The sequence below is a fragment of the Siphateles boraxobius genome, unplaced genomic scaffold (genome assembly GCF_051911475.1).
Source record: "Siphateles boraxobius isolate OS27281-9 unplaced genomic scaffold, OSU_SipBor_1 280, whole genome shotgun sequence".
NCBI classification, from domain to species: domain Eukaryota; kingdom Metazoa; phylum Chordata; class Actinopteri; order Cypriniformes; family Leuciscidae; genus Siphateles; species Siphateles boraxobius.
This window is the reverse complement of record NW_027508898.1, coordinates 80001-105240: the sequence shown is the minus strand read 5'-3', so window position 1 is coordinate 105240 and position 25240 is coordinate 80001. Positions and strand designations below refer to the sequence as shown.

The 25240-nt window shown below is 44.1% G+C and overlaps 1 protein-coding gene across 1 annotated transcript in view; it reads left to right on the top strand.

The window, feature by feature from the left end:
* The first annotated feature begins 1085 nt into the window (after positions 1-1085).
* The window catches only part of LOC143753367 (neurexin-2-beta-like), a 68157-nt gene continuing 44002 nt past the window's right edge, over positions 1086-25240 (top strand). Inside the window, exons 1-3 of the mRNA XM_077245697.1 lie at positions 1086-1167; positions 2878-3059; positions 13777-13948. Coding sequence (XP_077101812.1) covers positions 1086-1167; positions 2878-3059; positions 13777-13948 — 436 coding nt within the window. The remainder of the gene's footprint in view (positions 1168-2877; positions 3060-13776; positions 13949-25240) is intronic.

Here is a 25240-nt window from a genome sequence, read left to right as displayed (position 1 = left end):
GTCCTCATTCATTAATACTTCAAATCTGTTCTCAAGATGTATAGGCGGTGGTAGGAGACCAGTGTTTGCAGTCCTTGTCAGAGCCGTATCTGGGGTAGAGGATGCTACTGCAGTAATATGTGATGCTCGTGACAATCTGATGTCTCGAGTGCCTTTGGGTCTCGCACCCTGTTTGTGCCATCGATTAGTAAAACGATCGGCTTGTTTCTCTACACTCAGTATGGCCTGTCGAGAAGCACTAGATTCATGGGACTCACCGGCTGTATGCTGAGGACGTCCATGACGAAGCTCTGTTGTGTGTTCCGTCTGGTATGGTGGTCCCGCAATTAACTTTGTTTAAGTAGATTCCAGAGGAGGCATTTTCTTATCCTTATGAATGTAGGCAGTTGTGTTTTCTCTTCCCCGGAATGTAAGCTTTCAGTGGGAGGCTGGTCGAATAAAATAATTCTGCTTTTTTTTTGTAGTAATCCAAGCGTTTGAGCACTGTGCTGATTTGCTGAAGTTAAAATTAGGTGATAAAAGGAGATAAAATATAGAAATATAAAAGCGATAGAGCAAAGTGCGGAGCAGTAAGCGAGAGCGTCCGAACAGTAGCTGAGCAGGAAGTATCCTAGCAACGCCAGGATCATGGGTTCGATTCCCAGTGAATGCATGAACTGATAAAAAATGCACACCTTTAAAGGTGACATATTATGCCCCTTTTCACAAGATGTAATGTAAATCTATGGTGTCCCCAAAATATGTGAAATTTCAGCTAAAATCATTCATTATAGCTTGTCAAATTTGCCCCTTTTTGGGTGTGAGCAAAAATGCGCCGTTTGTGTATATCCGGCTCAGAAGAGGGCGGAGTCTTTACATGAGCTTCAGAAACTCCGGCAATAACTAAACACAGCAATCTCACTCATCCAGAATCCCAGAATAACCAGTAGCGAGTGCAGCCTTACGGAGAGACTCAGGAAGAGTTTCTGAATGTTAGTGGAGACATTTATGTAGTTGTTGTGGAGTTTCATTGATCATCTCATCATCATGTTGAACTTCTACACAAGTGTCCACAGTTCCTGAGGTGTTTATAAGACAGCGGTGACATGTTCTGGTCAATAGTGTTCAGTGCTCGTCTGTGCTCAACAACAGAACAGTTTCAGGCTTTGCTGGATCTTCTGCCGCTGCGTTAGAACTGGTCACTGTTGGCGCTCGAGAAACCGAATGTCGGCTGGTGTGTGTAAACGTGCAGATTAAGAGTCGGTAATATTATAATAAGATCATCTTCATACGTCAGAAGGAGAGAAATCTGATCGGCTTATTTTTCGACATGCTTGCAGAGAAAGGCTCACCAGAACAAAGTTACTGGGTTTCACTTTTCACGTTTTCTGGGTTGGTAGAAGCACCGGATTATAGCAGTTACACAGATTAAATCAGATTTTCATGATATGTCCCCTTTAAATGCAGTGTAAGTGCATTAATATAAATCTAATTACAGAAGTAGTTCCTCAGTGTTCATTTTTTTCTCATTTATTAAAACGTTCTCTTCTGCTCAGCAAGGCTGCAATTATTTGTGAGATAGAGAAACACAAAGTTCTGATCACAAAGATCTCAATCTGCTCGCAATCACATCTTTCTCTGTAGGGCGCAGCTGATTGGTTCCTGTTGTGTCAGTAGCCAATGAGCTCGCTGCTCAATCTTCTGTAGCAGTGCAGCGCTTTCAGAAACCTCCTCCTTCCCCAGCTCCACCTGTATAGATCTGCTACGGGTAATTAATGTACTCTATACTGTACAGCAGCAGCAGAAGCATGTCTTACTAGCTCACAGCAGCGTGTCATCTATGTATTGTATGTCTTTATTGTCCACCAAGGTGGACACCAGCACATAAAATAACTATACAGGCAGTAGTAAAAAAAAACAAGAACAAAAACAAAACAAAAACATAGACAGATTCACATTACATAGATATAAAAATAAAGTTCATGCCACTGTCATTTGGTTTATCAATCAATTGTGAAGTTTAGAATGTTAATAGCGTTTGGAATAAAAGACCTCTTAAACACACTTGTATTTGCTAGAGGGATGGCAGTAGCAAACACCAACAGCAGCAGTAATCATTACTCCAGTCTTCAGTGTCACGTGATCCTTCAGAAATCATTCTAATGTGAAGATTTGATGCTCAAGAAACATTTATGATTATTATCAGTTGAAAACTGTTGCTTCAGATTTTTGTGTAAGCCGTGATACATTTTATTTTTCAGGATTCTTTGATGTACAGAAAGTTCAAAAGAACAGCATTTTTTTTAAACGAAAATATTTTGTACAATTGAATGTGTCCTTGATGAATAAGCAGTTTAACCTAGTTTTCTTACAGTATTTTTGCATAAACTCTTTCTAGTTTTTTATTTCTCAGTTATTGTTTGTGTATTGTTGATATTTTTACTTGTTTATATATTTTGTCAACAACATGTTTGAATTAATATAATTGAATTATCATCACGGGGAATCTTTTTTGTCTGCTGGACTGTTTTTGAAAGATGTGTGTTGGATGGATGAGACTTGGGCTCTGATAAAGGTCTATTACACGTTCTCAGGTGCTGATTGATCTGAAACCTGCAGAGCCAGACACTTGGAAAGTCTCTTGAACACAATGACTGATTAAAGCAGATGGAAGCACACATGAGCTCAGCGTCGCCTCATTACACGAGCAGAGATGCAGTGACCTTCAAACATTCACATTCACTCACTGCTCATGGACTGAACAGTAAACAAGGGTTACTTACTGATGCTGATCTTCACCTGCTCGTGTTCAAACTCAATGCTGAGCTCATTTAGCTGTTGGTTTTTGAACAGTCTGTCAGTGTTTCATCTAACACTGATTCTCTGTGTCTGTTTCAGCCGGGACTACCTACATCTTCGGCCGCGGAGGAGCCCTCATCACCTACTCGTGGCCCCCGAACGACCGGCCGAGCACGAGGGCCGACCGGCTGGCTGTGGGCTTCAGTACTCAGCTCAAGGAGGCCGTCCTGGTGCGTGTGGAGAGCGCCAAGAGCCTCGGAGACTATCTGGAGCTTCACATAGTAAGAGTGATGCCTGGGGACCCAAGGGGGCGGGGCTTATAGTGACTGTGTAGTTTAGAGGGCGGGGCTTATAGTGACTGTGTTTGAGGATTGGGCTTACAGTGACTATGTTTGGGGGCGGGGTTTACAGTGACTGTATGTTTGGGGGCAGGGCTTACAGTGACTGGATGATTCAGGGTGTGGCTTACAGTCATTGTATGTTTGAGGGCCGGGCTACCAGTGACTGTTTGAGGGCTGGGCTATCAGTGACTGTTTGAGGGCGGGGCTATCAGTGACTATTTGAGGGCGGGGCTATCAGTGAGTGTCTATGATGTTTGAGGGCTGGGCTTACAGTGATTGTTTAAAAACAGTAATATGAACTTGGAGTGATGAAGGGATGCTTGTGAAACAGCATCTTTGCTGATATATGTACAATCTCCATCTTTAAATGAATGCTTCGGCTCGGGGCTTCTGGGTAAACATTCAGCTTTTATTTAACTTAAAATCCTCCTTTTCAGAACCCTTTAATGTATTAGCAACTTTGTCTAGATAAGGAGGAGTAAAATTTATCTCAGATTCACAAACCATAGACTAAATAAATGCAACACAAAAATCTTTTTTAATCTTGTGTCTGGTATAATTGGCCACAACATGCAGGGAATTGAACTAGACTGAACTCCATCCATCCGTCTGTCCGTCCATCCATCCATCTGTCCAACCATCCGTCCATCCATCCATCTGTCCATACTACATCCATCTGGATCTCTGGAGCTTCAATCTCTTCCTCAAATTCTCACCCCGAATTTAAAGCCAAATTCTCTCTCTCTCTCTCTGAGATCAATTACTAACCTGTTTTCTCAGTCTCTCCAGTAATTGTCTCTCAGAGTGTGTGATGAAGGACAGACGGAGGGTCTCAGGCTGTTGTTGCTATTGACCCTGTAGCGTCCGTCTTTCTCTCAGTTAACCATCACTGCTTTCTCACCACATACCCATGTGTTTGTGTGTGTTCTGGGAGTGATAAAGACCTTGGGTTGTGAGGTGTGTGTGTTTGTGTGTTCTACTCCTCTGATAAAGCCTCTGTATTGTGGTGTGTGTGTCGGCAGCACAATGTTTGTGAAGGTGTGCGGTGATTAATCTGTGTGTTGGTGTCTGGAGGGGACGGCAATTAATTTTACCCTGCGTGGGAGGAAACTCTTTTAGCCCTCAAGACTCACACACACACACACACACACACACACACACACACACACACACACACACACACACACACACACACACACACACACACACACACACACACACACACACACTTCCACAGCTTCTGTTTTCTCCAGTTCTCCAGTTTCAGTTTCAGAAACGAGGGCATCATTATGAAGAATAAAACTCTCCTAGTGTCCAGAAGCCTCAATTCAATAAACTGATCCAAATAAAAAATAAGTTTATTTTTCTGACCCCACTGGCAGATATTTGTTCTCGTTTAAACTCACTTAATTTTGACCATTTTCTCAGAAAACAACACTTAATATCAGCCATTTTGATTGTCCAGTAAATGTATCTTGATTTTTAAAAATGTTTGAATTGGAAAACAAGACAGAAACACTGAATGTTATCTGGTGTTGTTACGCTTTACCTGTGTGTATTTTACGTTGTATTAGTGATCAGTACTTCCTTTGATTGCCGATGTGGTTGATTGTCGATATGGGTCGGTTGGTGTTTTTCGGAGCCGTCGGATGGGTGATGAACAGCCGGCACTGCTCCTCCTGGGTGGCTCGCCGCATATGCGCTCCATTAATCTCACAGTGACAGTTCTGTGCTGTAGGTCACTTAGTAGTGAGCATCTGGGCATCTCTGTAATCTTTCTCAAGTCAATTAGAACGATGCGTACTGTGTGTCTGTCTGAATGTAGGATGATCCACCGACTGACTTAGAATGTTCAGAAGTAGAAAGCCATAGAGAAACTGAAATGATATTAAGGATATCTTATAAACCTTTAAAGGCAGACCGACTGTATTTAATCCCTAGAAGTAGGATTGTTGTGTGGCACTGTTGTGCTCTGTTATGGAACTTACAGTGACGATGTCATTGCCATATTAGCAAATGAGTTGTGATTGGTCTTTCATCTGTTCAAGCATCTATAGCTGCTGTTCGTTCGTTCACTCAATCAACGTGTAATCTGAGTAACTGAATTAATAAACTGGACAAATAATGTGATGCCAAATGTAGCATTTCGTGGCAAAATACAGTTACACTTTAAAGAGAAATATCACCCAAGAATGAAAGGTTTATCATTTTCTCACTGAAGCCATATGACCTTTTTTTTACACAAGTTTTAAGTAATGTCCTGCTCGTGCACATTCATATAAATACATTTTTAAAACTTGAACAAGGTTTTTTTTTTTTTTTTAGAACATAAGTCATGCAACTTTAGAACAATACCAGACCAGAGTGAGTAAATAATCAATAAACTTTAATTTTGTGGCAACTATGTCTTTGAAGGAACTAACCCTACATTTTAACTTGACAGGGAGATAGATAGATAGATAGATAGATAGATAGATAGATAGATCACACACACACACACACACACACACACACATACACACACACACAAACACACACACACACACACACACACACACACACTGTCTCTCTCCCAGAAGGAATTTCTTCGACGGCCATCACAGGCCCTCAATCTTTAATGGCTTATCAAGCCGCTGAATAAGACGCAAATATTATTATTATTATTAGAGAGAGAGAGAAGGATGTGGGGCGGCATGGCTCAGTGGTTCATGTAGGTTGTCTACAAACCGAAAGGTTGGTGGTTCGATCCCCGGTTCCACCTGACCAAGTGTCGAGGTGTCCATGAGCAAGACACATAACCCCAGCTGCTCACAACGAGCTGATGGCGCCTTGCATGGCTGACGCCGCCGTCGGTGTATGAATGAGTGGGTGAATGTGAGGCAAATATGTAGAGCGCTTTGGTGCCATTGGGTCTGTGAAAGCGCTATATAAATGCAGTCCATTTACCATAAGAACCTTCAGTCCCTGCACTGGATTCATTCAGTAATTGTAGAGAGACGTTCTTTACCTTCATTCATTGTGGTGTGATTGTGAGTGAATTTTATTTTATTTTATTTTATTGTTTGTTTATTATTACTTATTTAGTATTAAATCACTCCTTTTAATAATGAATGTTAATACTTAAACAAATTGTCCAAAATACACAAATATACAATATAATCTCTATTAATGTGTTTGTGTGTGTGTGTGTATATATATATATATATATAAATTCACTGTCGTCATATTATTCAGCTCACATTTGTTTGTATAGCGCTTTTCACAGTAAAATTTTTTTCAAAGCAGCTTTACAGATAATGTAACTACATCCAGAGTTACATAAGTTACATTATCATATATATATATATATATATATATATATAAATATATACCGTAGATAGGTATATATATATATATATATATATATATATATATTACCATATTCATGTACCGTGTTATTTCATAGAAATTTGTATCAGTCATATTGAATATTGTACAAATCATGGTATAACCAGGGTACATGTAACAAAACATGTTAATATGACTTCAGATCTCTTTTTATTCTGTTCATGATCAAGCCGGTAAAACAGTTCCTTTGGTGAATTGAAAACGAGTCGTATGTTAATGAATCATCTGATCAGTTCTCTGCATCTGCTAATAAGCCTGATCCTGAGGAGAGAGTTGTATTGTGGAAAGATGTGTGCGAGAGAAGCCTCTTCTGCTATTTAGTGATTCAGGGAAGAGCCTGAGGGATTCTCTGTGTGTGTGTGTGTGTGTGTGTGTGTGTGTGTGTGTGTGTGTGTGTGTGTGTGTGTGTGTGTGTGTGTGTGTGTGTGTGTGTGTGTGTATGTGTGTGTGTGTGTGTGTGTGTGTGTGTGTGTGTGTGTGTGTGTGTATGTGTGTGTGTGTGCGTCAGCTCGGGGAGCGCCACAGTTTTAATGATGTTTACGACGCTGAAGTCGCCCTGGTTTTGAAGCGTGTCCCTGGTGCTTCAGTCCTTGTTGGCTATTGTTTGCAGGAACATTAAAACAACAATTAGAAGGGGATCAGTGCATGTAGGTAGTGTAGTCTGTGAGAACATGATGAAGAAACTAACGCTGATTCTCAGAAAACACTCGGCTCACTCGGCTTCATCAGATCATTAAAACTGCAGTCAGAAACATTCACAAGATCATTTAAAAGATTATCAGATGACCTTTGACCTTCAGTCACAACAGTGTATGATTATGATTCAGGCAGCATTACAGGTCAGAGGTCAGATTGGATCGGAACAGTATATTATGCAGTTCATCTGGTTGAAGACCGGAGTCATCACGTGCGTATGGAGAGTGTGTTGAGGATCAGTGCCGATGCTGTCGTGTCGATGAGGCCTTCACAGGGAGAGTCTAGTGGACACAAGCTCTGCTGACACTTCAGGGATGCGTTGTGGCCGTGTCCAGGCGCAGGTCCTCCATCTGATCTGGATACGGCCCGGGTCCGGCTGATTACAGTTAACCTCTGAATAAACAGAAAGACTAAAATTATATAATTATATAATGGCGTATATGCCATTCTTCTTATGATGTAGAGAGTACATCGGGTGTTATAGGGAGTGGACAATGTTAGGAAGATTGATCCAAAGTTTTAGTGCTAAATAGGAAAAGAATCTACTCGAGCAGCTGCGTTTTGGACCAGTTTTTGATGTCATGAACGCATGAACTAATTGTTCTGCACTTGTCATTGAGAGCATATGACGTAATTTAGATATATTTTTAAGACAGTATTATAGGTTATAAGAGTATTCTAGGTTATTAAGTGAGGAAGTTTTTTGTCCAATAATTAGAATCTTTGTTTTTTCAGAATTAAGTAAGTTGGAAATTACTAGTCATCCAGTTTTTATATCAGCTATGCAGTGTTTCCCCTAGAAATTTTTCCAGCAGCTGTGCTGTTACGTACCGGAGGTTGTTACCAAGCTGCACGCGGGGGGTGGGTCCGGGGGCATGCATCCCCACAAGAATTTTGTTTTTTAAATAACCCATTAAACCATGACTTCTGGCAAGTTTTGTGGATAGAAATGGACGTTTTGAGACAAACAAATATGACATACCATCAACAGATTCAATGCATGATTATTGCAGCACGTACCTTGAACTGGTCACAAACAGAAACCTTCATTTTATAATTTTAGACAGGTATATTCATGTTATTCTTTTATGCTAATTTTCAGCTATAAGGTAGAAATTGATAGGGGAAAAATTATGGTCTCTCCTTCGAGGTCTCTTTCCTCCCTCACCTGCACTACTGATCTTTTTTTCTGTAACACACTTTAACACTTAGATACATCATGTAACCAGTACTTTCATTTACTTTATCCTGTAGAGATTTTGAACATTAAAACCCAAATTAAACTTTTCATTAGTTTATAAGGCGACTAGCTTACATAGCCTATTTTACTTCACTACCCTCCACTACCCCTAATGGCAACGTGACATTAGCCTAATCGAAAATATTTCCATATGTGGCTCTTTCCTCCTTTCTTGTTAACTAGTGGATTCAGAGCCACCGCATGGAAAATCCTGCGGCGTCGCTGCTGAATACATTGTAGGGGAAGCACTGAGCTATGCATTCCGTTAATTTTGTGGATTGTTAAGTTACATCAGGGCATGAAGAAATATAGAGCTGAGTATCATCAGCATAACAGTGAAACTAATGCCATGCTTCCTAATGATATCTCCTAAGGGTAGCATGTACAGACTGTGTGTGTGTGTGTGTGTGTGTGTGTGTTTGTGTGTGTGTGTGTGTGTGTGTGTGTGTGTGGTGTGTGTGTGTGTGTGTGTGTGTGTGTGTGTGTGTGTGTGTGTGTGTGTGTGTGTGTGTGTGTGTGTGTGTGTGTGTGTGTGTGTGTGTGTGTGTGTGTGTGTGTGTGTGAGGTTAGCATGTACAGAGTGAACAGCAGCGGTCCTAGTACTGAGCCTTGTGGTACGCCATACTGAACTTGTGACCGATAAGACATCTCTTCATTTACTGCTACAAACTGATAACGGTCAGATAAGTATGGTTTAAACCATGCTAATGTAATTCCACTAATGCCAACATAATTTTCAAGTCTATTTAAAGAATGTTGTGGTCGATAGTGTCAAATGCAGCACTAAGATCAAGTAACACTAATAGAGAGATACAACCACGATCGGATGGTAAGAGCAAATCATGTGTGACTCTAATGAGAGCAGTCTCAGTGCTATGGTGCGGTCTAAATCCGGACTGGAAATCCTCGCAGATACCATTTCTTTTAAGAAAGGAACATAGTTGTGAAGATACTGCCTTTACTAGTACCTTTGACAGAAAAGGCAGATTCGAGATCGGCCTGTAATTGACTAATTCTGTAGGATCAAGTTGCGTTTTTTTAACAAGCGGTTTAATCATAGCCAGCTTAAAAGTTTTTGGTACATATCCTAATGACAAATATGAATTAATGATGTTAAGAAGAGGATATATGGCCTCTGGAAGCATCTCTTTCAGTAGTTTAGTCGGTATAGGGTCTAACATAGATGTTGTCAATTTACATGAATTAGCGAGTTAAATTTAGAATAAAATTTAACGAATAATATTCACCCCTCTCCTATAGCAATGAATGAACACTGAAGCCTGGAGTAATGATGCTGAAAATTCAGCTTTGATCACAGAAATAAATTACACTTTACTATATATTCACATAGAAAAGAGCTGATTTACATTGGAATAATATTCACTGTTTTTATTGTGTATTTGATCTAATAAATCCAGCAGAATAGACTCTTTCAGAAACATAAAACATCGTAATTATTCCAATCTTTTGACCGCCAGTGTATGTCAACACAATCAAACATAATTCCCAGTGTTTTGTGAATCTCCAGCTGTGTGTGTGAGTCTCTCTGTGAGTGTGTTTGGATTGATAGGAGCCCAATTACTGCAGATGTTACAGTGGTGAAACTGTCAGCCATCTTGGATCTGAGCTTCTTCCTCACCGCCACGGAGCGAATCAAACGTGCGAATCAAACGAGCCGCTTTAATTGGCAGCTGTGAGCGAGTGAGGATGAGCTTCGAGACTTTCGAGACTCGAGAAAGACTCCATTATCATCCTCTCATCTCTCATACACACACACACACACACACACACACACACGTTTTGTGTTTTAATAGGGACGTATTTCTAGTGTATCAGGGTTTGATGAAACAGGTGTGTGTGTTTGCGGAGGGTTTGATGAAACAGGTGTGTGTGTTTGCGGAGGGTTTGATGAAACAGGTGTGTGTGTGTGTTTGCGGAGTGTGTGTGACGTTAAGCTTTCAGTCGTCGTTCTTCATGAGGGATTTTCTCCTACAGATAAAACTCTGCCTCAAACGATCTCAAACAGCATTTTCTGGTGATTATTTTATAACTGTGACACATAAACCTTATGATCTTCCATCTTTAACTCATGAAAAAAGTTTCACCTAATACATCATCAGCACACGGACCAATGGGAGTTCAGAGTGTCTTCCAGGAAACTTCACTTCATCAAGCTGTCGAAAGTCCAGACACACATTTAGTTTTTGGATTTAGTTGTAAATGACGTCACAGCAGTGAAGAACATCGTTATTCATTATAATCTAATTAAAGTCGTCCATCATTAGCTTACAGCGCTGAGAACATTAATTAACAGAAGAGTTATCACACGAAGAAGCTCTTCAGCAGAATCAAGAGAGATGATGTTAGAGTTTTGTTCTTATTTCGAATTTCGAATATTAAAGTTTTAGTAATTTTGTTGTGTTTTTTTTATATTTTATGGTATTTCAGTTAGGTAACAATAATGTTATTTTAAGTTTTAACCCTAGCGCATGAAACAGCTGAAATCTGTCAACCGTTTGAGCTGCACATTCATTATAATCAACTCATTTACATAGTTAAATAGGCCTGTGTGTGTGTGTGTGTGTGTGTGTGTGTGTGTGTGTGTGTGTGTGTGTGTGTGTGTGCGTGCGTGCGTGCGTGCGTGCGTGCGTGCGTGCGTGCGTGCGTGCGTGCGTGCGTGCGTGCGTGCGTGGGTGCGCGTGCGTGCGTGTGTGTGTGTAAGAGAGTGTGAACAGACTGTGATTTATCGCACAGATCGACACAGAACAGAAGGACAAATGAAGGACACACACACACACACATACACACTCTCATTTACACACACACACACATACTCACCACACACAAAGACACACACACTCTCTCACACACACACACACACACACACACAAAGAGCTCAGTACAGTGATGATTGACAGGATGAGTGGGCGTGGCTGTATCAGGTCAGAGGTCAGGCTGCTTTCATCACTTCATCAGTATTCACAGAGTTTGCTGAGCGTGTGTTAGCTAACATTCACACAGCGAACGAGACGCATTTACAAACCATCTGCTGCAACGCGTGTCGCATTTCACAACCTCTCAAACACACACACATCTGAGAGAGAGAGAATAAACGCCGCTGAATGATCATGATACTGACAGAGAGAGAGAAGTCACAGAATTTTCCCGAATACAACTTACTTTTTTTCATCATCTGCTGCGACTTATATTCCAAACTAATTTAGACAAATATCTAATCATTCTTAGAAATGAGAAAACAGATCTTCCAAAAAAACGAAAAACAAGAATTCAGCTTGATTTTCCATTCTGAGGTAGAATGAATAAACAGCTTGAATATTCGATTTCTACACAATAAGAGTCCTCCTGCAGCTTATGTGCGGACTCTTATCTCGTTTACTGCAACTACATTTCATCTTTTTCTCATCAAACAACCAGACTAACGAATGTTTCGACACAACCCGTACCGGGGAAGAGCCTGGACAGGGCTTTCTTCTGTGTAGATATAAATTCTCCTACGCTCTGCATCAGCTTGGTATGCCTGGGTAAATGGCGGCTGTTAGCATGGTCTCCCTCGCCCAGTAAGATTAAAAAAATTATAAATAATTAAATATTTTAAACACTAATACAAAAAGGAAAGAATAATGCATTGATTAGCCTATATAACGTTCACGAATGAACTTTCATTCAGACTGACTATCTAACAACCGGAGAACAGAGAACAACAGAGATATTAAAATACATACTCTTCTGAGATTTATGATATAGGCCTTGTGTTTTATTAAAATATATTAGCCTATAATTCATATCTAAAGGATGCGCGCTTGTGCGTGGCGACCCGGGTCTTCAGCTGACAAATCAGAGGAAAGGGCGTTTTATTCCCGCCCACGTGTAGAAATCGAATATTCAAGCTGTTTATTCATTTTTCTACCTCAGAACGAAAAACGGAAAATCAAGCTGAATTTTTGTTTCTCGTTTTTTTTGGGTGGAAAGAAACGACGAAAAAGCAACTGTTTTCTCATTTTTCTACTTTCAATATTAAATCAAAAAACGCCTGAACGAATGATACACGAATCAGATATCTTCCCTCACTCCCTAACTATCCATTAAACAGGAGAACAGATATAGGTATCCTCCACCCTACGTTACCCACAAGTTTGAACTTATCATTAATGTCATTAACTCAACTGAACGTTGTGACCCACACACACAGTTACCCAACAACAACAGCGCTAACTCGTCTGGGACTGGAGAGCGAAACGACCTGAACGCCGCCGCGTTCGTCTCTCTCCTTCCTCCACGCTATCTCAGCTGCTTCATAGGGAAATCCTCAAGACACGCACCAGTCGGCACGATTACCTATTAAGAAAGCAAATACAGGAAGAGAGAAAGACAGAGAAAGAGAAATATATACAGGTATACACTCCAACAACACTCTTTCAATAAACAACAATGACAGTTTGAATACGTTCAAGGACGCAGTCAGATGTCCGGGTGTGTGTATGCTGTTTAAGTGAGTGTTCTCTCCGATACACTTGTTGTGTTTAGCTGAGTTTTGACAAGTTTTAAAGACTTGATATTGTTTATTCAAAAGGGGTGTATAAATAATTCGCGAGTGTCTGTTCAACTCTAGGCATCGCCCCATAACCATATAACCATGTGACGTTCCGTCTCGCCATCGGACCAGTTGACACACGTGCTTCAGACACCATCATGCGGAGGCGTTGCCAAAGCGCGACTTCCCTCGAAAGGGAACATATATTTTTTACTTTATTTCACTGTTATGAGTCAAAATTGCTCTGTTTGAAACATGCAACTATCACAAAGAATAATCCAAACACACACACACGACAGCAAACCTACTTGCTTTGACTTGCCGTGGCTGGGCGGCATGTTGGGGGCAGGACTATCAGTTTGACTGACAAATAGCAGAAGGGGGCGGGACTATCGGTTTGACTGACCAATAGCAGATGGGGGCGGGTCTATCAGTTTGACTGACCAATAGCAGATGGGGGCGGGACTATCAGTTTGACTGACCAATAGCAGAAGGGGGCGGGACTATCGGCTTGACTGACCAATAGCAGATGGGGGCGGGACTATCAGTTTGACTGACCAATAGCAGATGGGGGCGGGACTATCAGTTTGACTGACCAATAGCAGATGGGGGTGGGACTATTAGAAGAAACCAGTGATTAACGAGTTTGACCTGCAGTGAGACAAAAAGCATCAGTCACTTATATCAGGATGAAGAGATGTTTTCCGGGTGTAAAATCACATGCTTCATGCTGACCCGCCCCTGATCTCTCTCTCTCTCTCTCCCCCGTGTGTGTGTGTCAGGAGCGTGGGAAGGTCGGCGTGATCTTTAACGTGGGGACGGATGATATCGTCATCGAGGAGGCCGGCGTGATGGTGAGCGACGGGAAGTATCATGTGGTGCGTTTCACTCGCAGCGGCGGGAACGCCACACTACAGGTGGACAATCTGCCCGTGATCGAGCGCTTTCCTTCGGGTGAGCACACACACACACACTCACACACACACTCGCACTCACACTAGCACAAACACTCACACTCTCTCACACACACACACACACACACACTCGCACTCACACTCGCACACACACTCACACTCTCACACACACACACACACTCACACACACACTCGCACACACACTCACACACTCACACTCATTCTCACACACTCACACTCACACACTCACACACACTCGCACTCACACTCGCACACACACTCACACTCTCACACACACACACACTCACACACACACTGCACTCACACTCGCACACACACTCACACTCTCACACACACACACACACTCACACACACACTCGCACACACACTCACACTCTCACACACACACACTCACACTCGTTCACACTCTCTCTCACACACACACACACACACACACACACTCTCTCTCACTCTCTCTGTCATTAAGGAAGATGTTTTTTGTGTAAAATGATGCTCATAAACTGTTAATAATGTGTATGATTCAGACTATCACACCAAACCTGTTTGTGTTCGTCAAGCTTTATTTGTGAAGCGCTTTATACAGTACGGCTAGTTCTACAGCAGTGAAGAACAAGAGAATAACACAATCAGAGCTGCAAACTCTATCAAATGTGGGACAAATTCATATTTGGCTGTAAAGACAATAGAGTCATTATTAAGATCAATTCAGTTCAACTTCAACTTTCAACTTTTATTTATTTATTTAGCACATTTAATAGCAACGTTGTTGCCCAAAGTGCTTCACAGTTACAATAAAAACATACATATATGAAACATTTTCTGTATAGTGAGATCAGTGTAGAGAGGAAAAAAAACTAAATAAAAACAATTTATTACTTAAATGAACAGAATACCCTTAAAGCAGAACTCCGGGCAATTTTTAAGTTAATCTTGATCGTTATACCTTTGTGAGTACTGTCTATAGAAAACAAAAACGAACCGGATTGGTGATCGCAACAACAATTACAATTTAACTAAAAGTTAAAAAGATAAGTTTTCAACTGAGACTTGCCGCATATGAAGCTTCAGTTACTTATAGTGCAATAACGTCTCGGTTACGTATGTAACCCTCGTTCCCTGAGTAGGGAACGGAGACGTTACGTCGGATGACGACGAATGGGGGTTTCGCTTAGAACACCTATCGACTTCGAGTATTACAAAACGAGCCAATGGCGATGAAATGCCATGGGTCTGCGGAATTTGCATAGCGTATCTCCGCCCCACCGCGTGGGTATAAAGGAGGACGCCGGCAACATGCAGGTATGTCTTTGCTGAGGAGCCGAGACTGAACTCAGGCGTCTGCCCAGCGGTACAGCGGAAGTGGCAGGGAGACGTAACGTCTCCGTTCCCTACTCAGGGAACGAGGGTTACATACGTAACCGAGACGTTCCCTTTCGTAGTCACTCCGAGTTACGTCGGATGACGACGAATGGGGGTCCCCGTGAAATCACGCCACCTTCACAGCTGTCTTCCAGTGCCCTGCGAAAGTCTGATCCCCCTGTCGTGATGCTGGCACGGACGAAGGAGTCCTACTCAACACAGGAATACCAAAGTACACTGGGAAGCATATCTCAGAGGAGATATGCCGCAGCATGCCTACCCGTAGGGAGGACTTAAGAAACACATATGGCCGGAGGGCTTCATATGGAGGAACGCTGGAGTGACCAGCCCGAGGGGTGGCAACTTTCAACTCCAGGAGGGCAAGGTGGCTTGCCAAGGGAAAGACACATGCTCAAGGAGGCTTACAGTGGAATTACACATGTGGGGGTTACTCAGGGAGGAACCATGCACACGGAGGCACCTAGCCGACGCCCAGGCAATAGACACTGGCGCCAGCGTCAACAGTGCTGGAGGAACTCAGGGCTTCAGAGAGGAAGGCTCACCTGAGGAATAATCGCCCGTATCCAGTCCGTGGAGTGGAATGGCGAGCAAGCGAAGACACCTGAGCGGGTCCAGTACTAGCTAACTGAAGCGAGTACATGAGAGGACACAGGCTCCACTCGGAGATTATAGAATCTGGCGAATGTGTTGGGTGTCGCCCAGCCTGCAGCTCTACAAATGTCTGACAGCGAGGCGCCATGCGCTAGAGCCCAAAAGGAAGCCACACTCTGAGTGGAGTGGGCTGTCACACCAAGGGGGCACGGTCGGCCTTGCTGTTGGTAAGCCAAAGCGATGGCGTCCACTATCCAGTGAGACAACCTCTGCTTTGAGAGAGCCTTTCCCTTCAGTCTCCCACCATAACAGACAAAGAGCTGGTCTGAGGTCCTGAAACACTGCGTTCTGTCTACATAAGCGCGGAGAGCGTGTACTGGACAGAGCAGTGCCAAGGCTGGGTCTGCCTCCTCCCGGGGCAGCGCTTGCAGGTTCACCACCTGGTCCCGGAAGGGAGTGGTGGGAACCTTGGGATATAACCAGGCCGGGGTCTCAGGATCACGTGAGAGTGACCGGGCCCGAATTCCAGGCACGCTTCGTCAACGGAGAATGCGTGCAGGTCCCCTACCCTCTTGATAGAGGCCAAAGCAACCAGGAGCGCTGTCTTCATAGACAGGAACTTAAGCTCAACTGAATGTGGAGGCTCAAAGGGAACCCTCTGCCGGGCATTTAAGACCACTGAGAGGTCCCAAGAGGGAACGAGAGGAGGGTGAGGAGGATTCAGTCTCCTCGCTCCTCTCAGGAACCTGACGATCAGGTCGTGCTTCCCCAGAGACTTACCTTGAACTGCTTCGTGATATGCGGCGACAGCGGCCACATACACCTTCAGGGTGGAGGGAGACAGCCTTCGCTCCAACCCATCTTGCAGGAAGGAAAGCACGACAGAGATCGAGCATCTCCTGGGGTCTTCTCGACGAGAAGAGCACCAGTTGACGAAGAGGTTCCACTTCAACGCATAGACATGTCTCGTGGACGATGCTCTAGCGGAAGTGATGGTAGCCACCACCACTGGTGGCAGGGTACTCAAACCTGCCTCGTCCCGTCCAGGAGCCACACGTGGAGCCTCCAGAGATCGGGCCGAGCGTGCCAAAGGGTGCCCCGTCTCTTAGAAAGGAGATCCTTCCTCAGAGGAATTGGCCAAGGAGGTGCTGTCGCGAGGAGTACCAGTTCGGAGAACCAGGTCCGGGTGGGCCAATACGGCGCAACCAGAATGAGCTGCTCCTCGTCCTCCTTGATCTTGCACAAGGTCTGTGCGAGAAGGCTCACTGGGGGAAACGCATATTTGCGTAGGCCCCGCGGCCAGCTGTGCGCCAGTGCATCCGTGCCGAGAGAGCCCTCGGTCAGGGAATAGAACAGGGCGCCATGGGTCGAGTCGAGAGGCAAACAGATCTATCTGTGTGTCCCCGAACTGGTCCCAAATCAGCTGAACCGACTGGGGATGGAGTCTCCATTCGCCGGAGATGGCCGAAACCGTGACAGCTCGTCGGCTGCAAAGTTCTGATCTCCCGGAATGTAGATAGCACGAAGGGACCTCAGGTGCTTCTGACTCCATAAGAGGAGGTGGCGTGCGAGTTGCGACATACGGCGGGAGCGTAGACCACCCTGACGGTTGATGTAAGCTACAGTCGCGGTATTGTCTGAACGGACTAGTACGTGTTGACCCCTGAGCAACGTGAGGAAACGGTGCAGGGCAAGGCGTACTGCCAGCAACTCGAGGCAATTGACAAGCAGAAGGCGCTGGGGTCCTGTCCAGGAGCCCGCGGCAGCATGTCCGTTGCACATGGCGCCTCAGCCCGTGGAAGAGGCATCTGTGGAGACAACAACATGCCTGGAAACTCGTTCTAGGGGAACACCGGCCCGTAGAAACTGAGGTTCCACAACGGGGTGAAGGTCTGACGACAGGTCGGAGTTACTGTAACTCGGAGCGTGCCATGATGCCATGCCCACCTCGGGACTCGATCACGAAGCCACAGCTGAAGCGGTCTCATATGAAGCAATCCGAGCGGCGTTGCCGCGGCTGTAGATGCCATATGCCCCAGGAGCCTCTGAAACAATTTCAGTGGGACCGCACTCTTGTTTAATGGCTGAGTGGAGAAGGCGTCCAAGTCCATACCGAGAAAAAGAGCTCCTCTGCACGGGGCAAAGTTTACTCCTTTCCCAGTTGACCCGAAGGCCCAGACGAGCTAGGTGCCGGAGTACTGGGTCCCTGTATTCACAAACCTGGTCTCCGGAGTGAGCTTAAGACAGCCAGTCACCGAGATAGTTCAGGATGCGAACCCCGTGTTCCCATGGAGGAACAAGGGCTGCCTCAACAACCTTGTGAAGGCGCGAGGAGACAGGGCTAGCCCGAATGGGAGAACAGCGTACTGACATGCGCGCGCCCTGACAGCAGAACGTAGGTACGGTCTGAGTCGAAGGAGAACGGAGACATAAGAGTAGGCGTCCTTCAGGTCGATCGCTGCAAACCAATCCTGTGGCCGCACACATCCAGAAATGCGTTTGGCCAGGAGCATCTTGAACGGCAGCCTGTGAAGGGAGCGGTTCAGATGCATAGGTCCAGGATTGGCCGTAACCCACCAGACTTCTCCGGGACAATGAGGTAGGGACTGTAAACCCGGACCTCATCTCGGCTGGAGGGACAGTCTCAATCGCACCCTTCGCCAGTAGGGAGCAACCTCCGCTCTCATGATAGGGGCATAGCCACCGACCAAAGTGGAGCGGACTCCCGTGAGGCAGGGAGGAGACCGTGCGAACTGAATCGCATAGCCGAGCCGATGGTTCGCACGACCCAGCGGAACAGATAGGGAGCTCTAGTGCAGGCTCCCAACTGTGCCAGCGGAGTGAAGAACCACAGACGTCCCCCCGGTGGTGCAGCGAAGCGGAATGACCAGCCCAGACGAGGGCGGCATAGCGGCCCGGTGTGGGGGCAAGGTCATAACCGCACCCTGACAGAGGAGGCCAGGGAAGGACCAGCGTTCCACGGGGGCCTGCTCTGTCAGGGGTCTGGCGACAGAGGGGGACAGGGGCGAAACGGTCCGTGGACGGCACGCCGTGTCAACCACCTCTGGGGCAGAGGGGGATGAGGAGAGCACGGCTTGTGGGCGGCGCTCTGTGTCGTCCGAGAACTCTGTATGCTCAGAGAGGAGAGAGTCAGTTCTTTCTGAATAAGGATTCTTCCCCAGCCCTCCACCGGGGAAAGGAGTGGCCCTGCTACCAACTCCTGGAAAGAACTGAGTCTCATCTCTGACCAGCCCATCTCAAAAGTGCCGCTTAACCCGGCGTTTAGCGGGGTGCGGGGCTGGAGAGGGCTGTGGCATCCCCCTACGGTCTTCCAGAGCCAGGCCCGGGTGAACGGGCGGGGTTGGAACCGTGGGAGGGAGCCTTCGGCGGTGGGCAGACTGAGGGATCTGAGCGGACGGCGGGGCCTCGGGCAGAATAACCTCAATCTGCTCACGGGCGGTTGAGAACTGTTGGGCAGAAGCACTCAACCGCACCGCCGAAGAGGCCGACCTGGGAGATGGGGGTGTCGAGCAGACGGGTCCGCCCGACATCTTGCACATCAGACCGGTCAGCCCCAAACTGGTGAACATCACCTGACTCCGAAAGCGTACGGCCACTTTCGTCGCTCGGAGAGCAAGGTCAGTGGCGGCGCGCAGCTCACTGAAGAGCCTCGGGTCAGTCCCGCCCTCCTGCATGTCCATGAGCGTCTGGGTCAGGTAGACCAGCAGAACTGTCATGGGATGCAGTGAGGCAGCTGCCTGTCCTGTGGCACTATAGGATTTCGCCACAGATTACTGTGACGAAAAGAACTACAGGCTTGGACGGGTGCTTAGGATTGCGCCGGGAAGCACTCTGAGGACACAGTAGCATGGCAACAGAGCGTTCAACCGGGGGAACCCCAGTGTACCCATGGGCAGCGGCCCCTGAGGGGAGGAAAGGCGGATGAGACCAACAAGAGGACCCGTGAACTCATCATGCACGTCCGGGAGGAAAGATATTGGGGTTTGCCGTGGACGTGTCGGCGGCCTCACCCAAAAACCAATCGTCCCGGGAAAGCATGGCCATCATCTCCGGATCAGACTCAGGCACAGCCGTATGCACACCAAAGGGTGGCAGCTGTGAAGAGTCGTCATTTCCAGAAGAATCAAGCCCACCTAGTGATGCTGCTACAGACACAGCATCATCCTCTGTAGCTTCAAATGAAAACACACGGGCCACCCGAGGGTAGACTCGTGGAATCATCAGTTCGCTAGCGGGCACCGTCATTAAAGAGGGGGGGCTGGGGCGTGGACACAGAGTCGGCGCCTTGTTCCAGACCAACACCCTCAGGTCACCCTGTCCACCAGCCGAAGATCGGGTAGTGGATGAGGGGACTCTCACTCTTGCGAGTTCACCGAGTCTCGGCCTATATATGACGCGATGATCACGTTCCCAGAGAGAACATGAGTCATCCACGAGTGCTGTTCAAGCATGATCAAAGCCCAAACACACTAGACAGCGCTCGTGCCCATCAGAGACCGTTACCAGTCCGGTGCAACCAGAAATGCACGGGCGAGCCTTCTTTAAAAAGACGTGCCGCGTGCGAGCTCTTTTAAGAGAGGAGAAAAAAACTCCGCGATGTTGAAGCGCACAGGTAGAGACACACACACTGGCAGATCACTGCACAGATCAGCAGGCACTGTGAGCTCGCTGCAGATCGCCGTCACACCAACACCGGAGAGAGAAGCTCATCTCATAGAGCGAAGTCAGAGATGATTGTGGAGTGAAGAAATATTCTTGGCTCCGAAGAGAAAACATACCTGCATGTTGCCGGCGTCCTCCTTTATACCCACGCGGTGGGGCGGAGATACGCTATGCAAATTCCGCAGACCCATGGCATTTCATCGCCATTGGCTCGTTTTGTAATACTCGAAGTCGATAGGTGTTCTAAGCGAAACCCCCATTCGTCGTCATCCGACGTAACTCGGAGTGACTACGAAAGGGAACTGTGTAAAGTTTATGATCAATCTTAAACTCGACCATGATCATCACTAACATACAGCTGAATATGAATATATACTGGTGTTCATACAGCTGAATATGAATATATACTGGTGTTCATACATCTGGATATGAATATATACTGGTGTACATACAGCTGAATATGAATATATACTGGTGTACATACAGCTGGATATGAATATATACTGGTGTTCATACAGCTGAATATGAATATATACTGGTGTTCATACAGCTGAATATGAATATATACTGGTGTTCATACAGCTGGATATGAATATATACTGGTGTTCATACAGCTGGATATGAATATATACTGGTGTTCATACAGCTGAATATGAATATATACTGGTGTTCATACAGCTGAATATGAATATATACTGGTGTTCATACAGCTGGATATGAATATATACTGGTGTTCATACAGCTGGATATGAATATATACTGGTGTTCATACAGCTGGATATGAATATATACTGGTGTTCATACAGCTGAATATGAATATATACTGGTGTACATACAGCTGGATATGAATATATACTGGTGTACATACAGCTGAATATGAATATATACTGGTGTACATACAGGTGAATATGAATATATACTGGTGTTCATACAGCTGGATATGAATATATACTGGTGTTCATACAGCTGAATATGAATATATATTGGTGTTCATACAGCTGGATATGAATACAGGTGCTGGTCATATAATTAGAATATCATCAAAAAGTTGATTTATTTCAGTAATTCCATTCAAAAAGTGAAATTTGGATATTATATTCATTCATTACACACAGACTGATATATTTCAAATGTTTATTTCATTTAATTGTGATGATTAAAACTGACAACTAATGAAAATTCAGTATCTCAGAAAATTAGAATATTACTTAAGACCAATACAAAAAAGGATTTTTAGAAATGTTTGCCAACTGAAAAGTATGAACATGAAAAGTATGAGCATGTACAGCACTCAATACTTAGTTGGGGCTCGTTCTGCCTGAATTACTGCAGCAATGCGGCGTGGCATGGAGTCGATCAGTCTGTGGCACCGCTCAGGTGCTATGAGAGCCCAGGCTGCTCTGATAGTGGCCTTCAGCTCTTCTGCATTGTTGGGTCTGGCGTATCGCATCTTCCTCTTCACAATACCCCATAGATGTCCTATAGGGTTAAGGTCAGGCGAGTTTGCTGGCCAATTGAGAACAGGGATACCATGGTCCTTAAACCAGGTACTGGTAGCTTTGGCACTGTGTGCAGGTGCCAAGTCCTGTTGGAAAATGAAATCTGCATCTCCATAAAGTTGGTCAGCAGCAAGAAGCATGAAGTGCTCTAAAACTTCCTGGTAGACGACTGCGTTGACCTTGGACCTTAGAAAACGCAGTGGACCAACACCAGCAGATGACATGGCACCCAAAACCATCACTGACTGTGGAAACTTTACACTGGACCTAAAGCAACGTGGATTCTATGCCTCTCCTCTCTCTTCCTCCAGACTCTGGGACCTTGATTTCCAAAGGAAATGCAAAATTTACTTCCATCAGAGAACATAACTTTGGACCACTCAGCAGTAGTCCAGTCCTTTTAGTCTTTAGCCCAGGCGAGACGCTTCTGACGCTGTGTCTTGTTCAAGAGTGGCTTGACACAAGGAATGCGACAGCTGAAACCCCTGTCTTGCATACGTCTGTGCGTGGTGGTTCTTGAAGCACTGACTCCAGCTGCAGTCACTCTTTGTGAATCTCCCCCACATTTTTGAATGGGTTTTGTTTCACAATCCTCTCCAGGCTGCGGTTTTCCCTATTGCTTGTACACTTTTTTCTACCACATCTTTTCCTTCCCTTCGCCTCTCTATTAATGTGCTTGGACACAGAGCTCTGTGAACAGCCAGCCTCTTTAGCAATGACATTTTGTGTCTTGCCCTCCTTATAGAAGATGTCAATGGTGGTCTTTTGGACAGCTGTCAAGTCAGCAGTCTTCCCCGTGATTGTGTAGCCTACAGAACTAGACTGAGAGACCATTTAAAGGCCTTTGCAGGTGTTTTGAGTTAATTAGCTGATAAGAGTGTGGCACCAGGTGTCTTCAATATTGAACCTTTTCACAATATTCTGATTTTCTGAGATACTGATTTGTTGTCAGTTATAATCATCAAAATGAAAAGGAATGAACACTTAAAATATATCAGTCTGTGTGTAAAGAATGAATATATGACCAAATTTCACTTTTTGAATGGAATTACTGAAATAAATCAACTTTTAGATGATATTCCAATTATATGACCAGCACCTGTATACTGGTGTACATACAGCTGGATATGAATATATACTGGTGTTCATACAGCTGGATATGAATATATACTGGTGTACATACAGCTGGATATGAATATATACTGGTGTTCATACAGCTGAATATGAATATATACTGGTGTTCATACAGCTGGATATGAATATATACTGGTGTACATACAGCTGGATATGAATATATACTGGTGTTCATACAGCTGAATATGAATATATACTGGTGTTCATACAGCTGAATATGAATATATACTGGTGTTCATACAGCTGAATATGAATATATACTGGTGTTCATACAGCTGAATATGAATATATACTGGTGTTCATACAGCTGGATATGAATATATACTGGTGTACATACAGCTGGATATGAATATATACTGGTGTTCATACAGCTGAATATGAATATATACTGGTGTTCATACAGCTGGATATGAATATATACTGGTGTTCATACAGCTGAATATGAATATATACTGGTGTTCATACAGCTGAATATGAATATATACTGGTGTACATACAGCTGAATATGAATATATACTGGTGTACATACAGCTGGATATGAATATATACTGGTGTTCATACAGCTGAATATGAATATATACTGGTGTTCATACAGCTGAATATGAATATATACTGGTGTTCATACAGCTGGATATGAATATATACTGGTGTTCATACAGCTGAATATGAATATATACTGGTGTACATACAGCTGAATATGAATATATACTGGTGTTCATACAGCTGGATATGAATATATACTGGTGTTCATACAGCTGGATATGAATATATACTGGTGTTCATACAGCTGGATATGAATATATACTGGTGTTCATACAGCTGAATATGAATATATACTGGTGTTCATACAGCTGGATATGAATATATACTGGTGTTCATACAGCTGGATATGAATATATACTGGTGTTCATACAGCTGGATATGAATATATACTGGGGTTCATACAGCTGAATATGAATATATACTGGTGTACATACAGCTGAATATGAATATATACTGGTGTTCATACAGCTGAATATGAATATATACTGGTGTTCATACAGCTGAATATGAATATATACTGGTGTTCATACAGCTGGATATGAATATATACTGGTGTTCATACAGCTGAATATGAATATATACTGGTGTTCATACAGCTGGATATGAATATACACTGGTGTTCATACAGCTGAATATGAATATATACTGGTGTTCATACAGCTGGATATGAATATATACTGGTGTTCATACAGCTGAATATGAATATAAACTGGTGTTCATACAGCTGAATATGAATATATACTGGTGTTCATACAGCTGGATATGAATATATACTGGTGTTCATACAGCTGAATATGAATATATACTGGTGTTCATACAGCTGGATATGAATATATACTGGTGTACATACAGCTGAATATGAATGTATACTGGTGTTCATACAGCTGAATATGAATATATACTGGTGTTCATACAGCTGAATATGAATGTATACTGGTGTTCATACAGCTGGATATGAATATATACTGGTGTTCATACAGCTGAATATGAATATATACTGGTGTTCATACAGCTGAATATGAATATATACTGGTGTTCATACAGCTGGATATGAATATATACTGGTGTTCATACAGCTGAATATGAATGTATACTGGTGTTCATACATCTGGATATGAATATATACTGGTGTTCATACAGCTGAATATGAATATATACTGGTGTTCATACAGCTGAATATGAATATATACTGGTGTACATACAGCTGAATATGAATGTATACTGGTGTACATACAGCTGGATATGAATATATACTGGTGTTCATACAGCTGGACATGAATGTATACTGGTGTTCATACAGCTGGATATGAATATATACTGGTGTACATACAGCTGGACATGAATATATACTGGTGTTCATACATCTGGACATGAATGTATACTGGTGTTCATACAGCTGGATATGAATATATACTGGTGTACATACAGCTGGACATGAATATATACTGGTGTTCATACAGCTGGATATGAATATATACTGG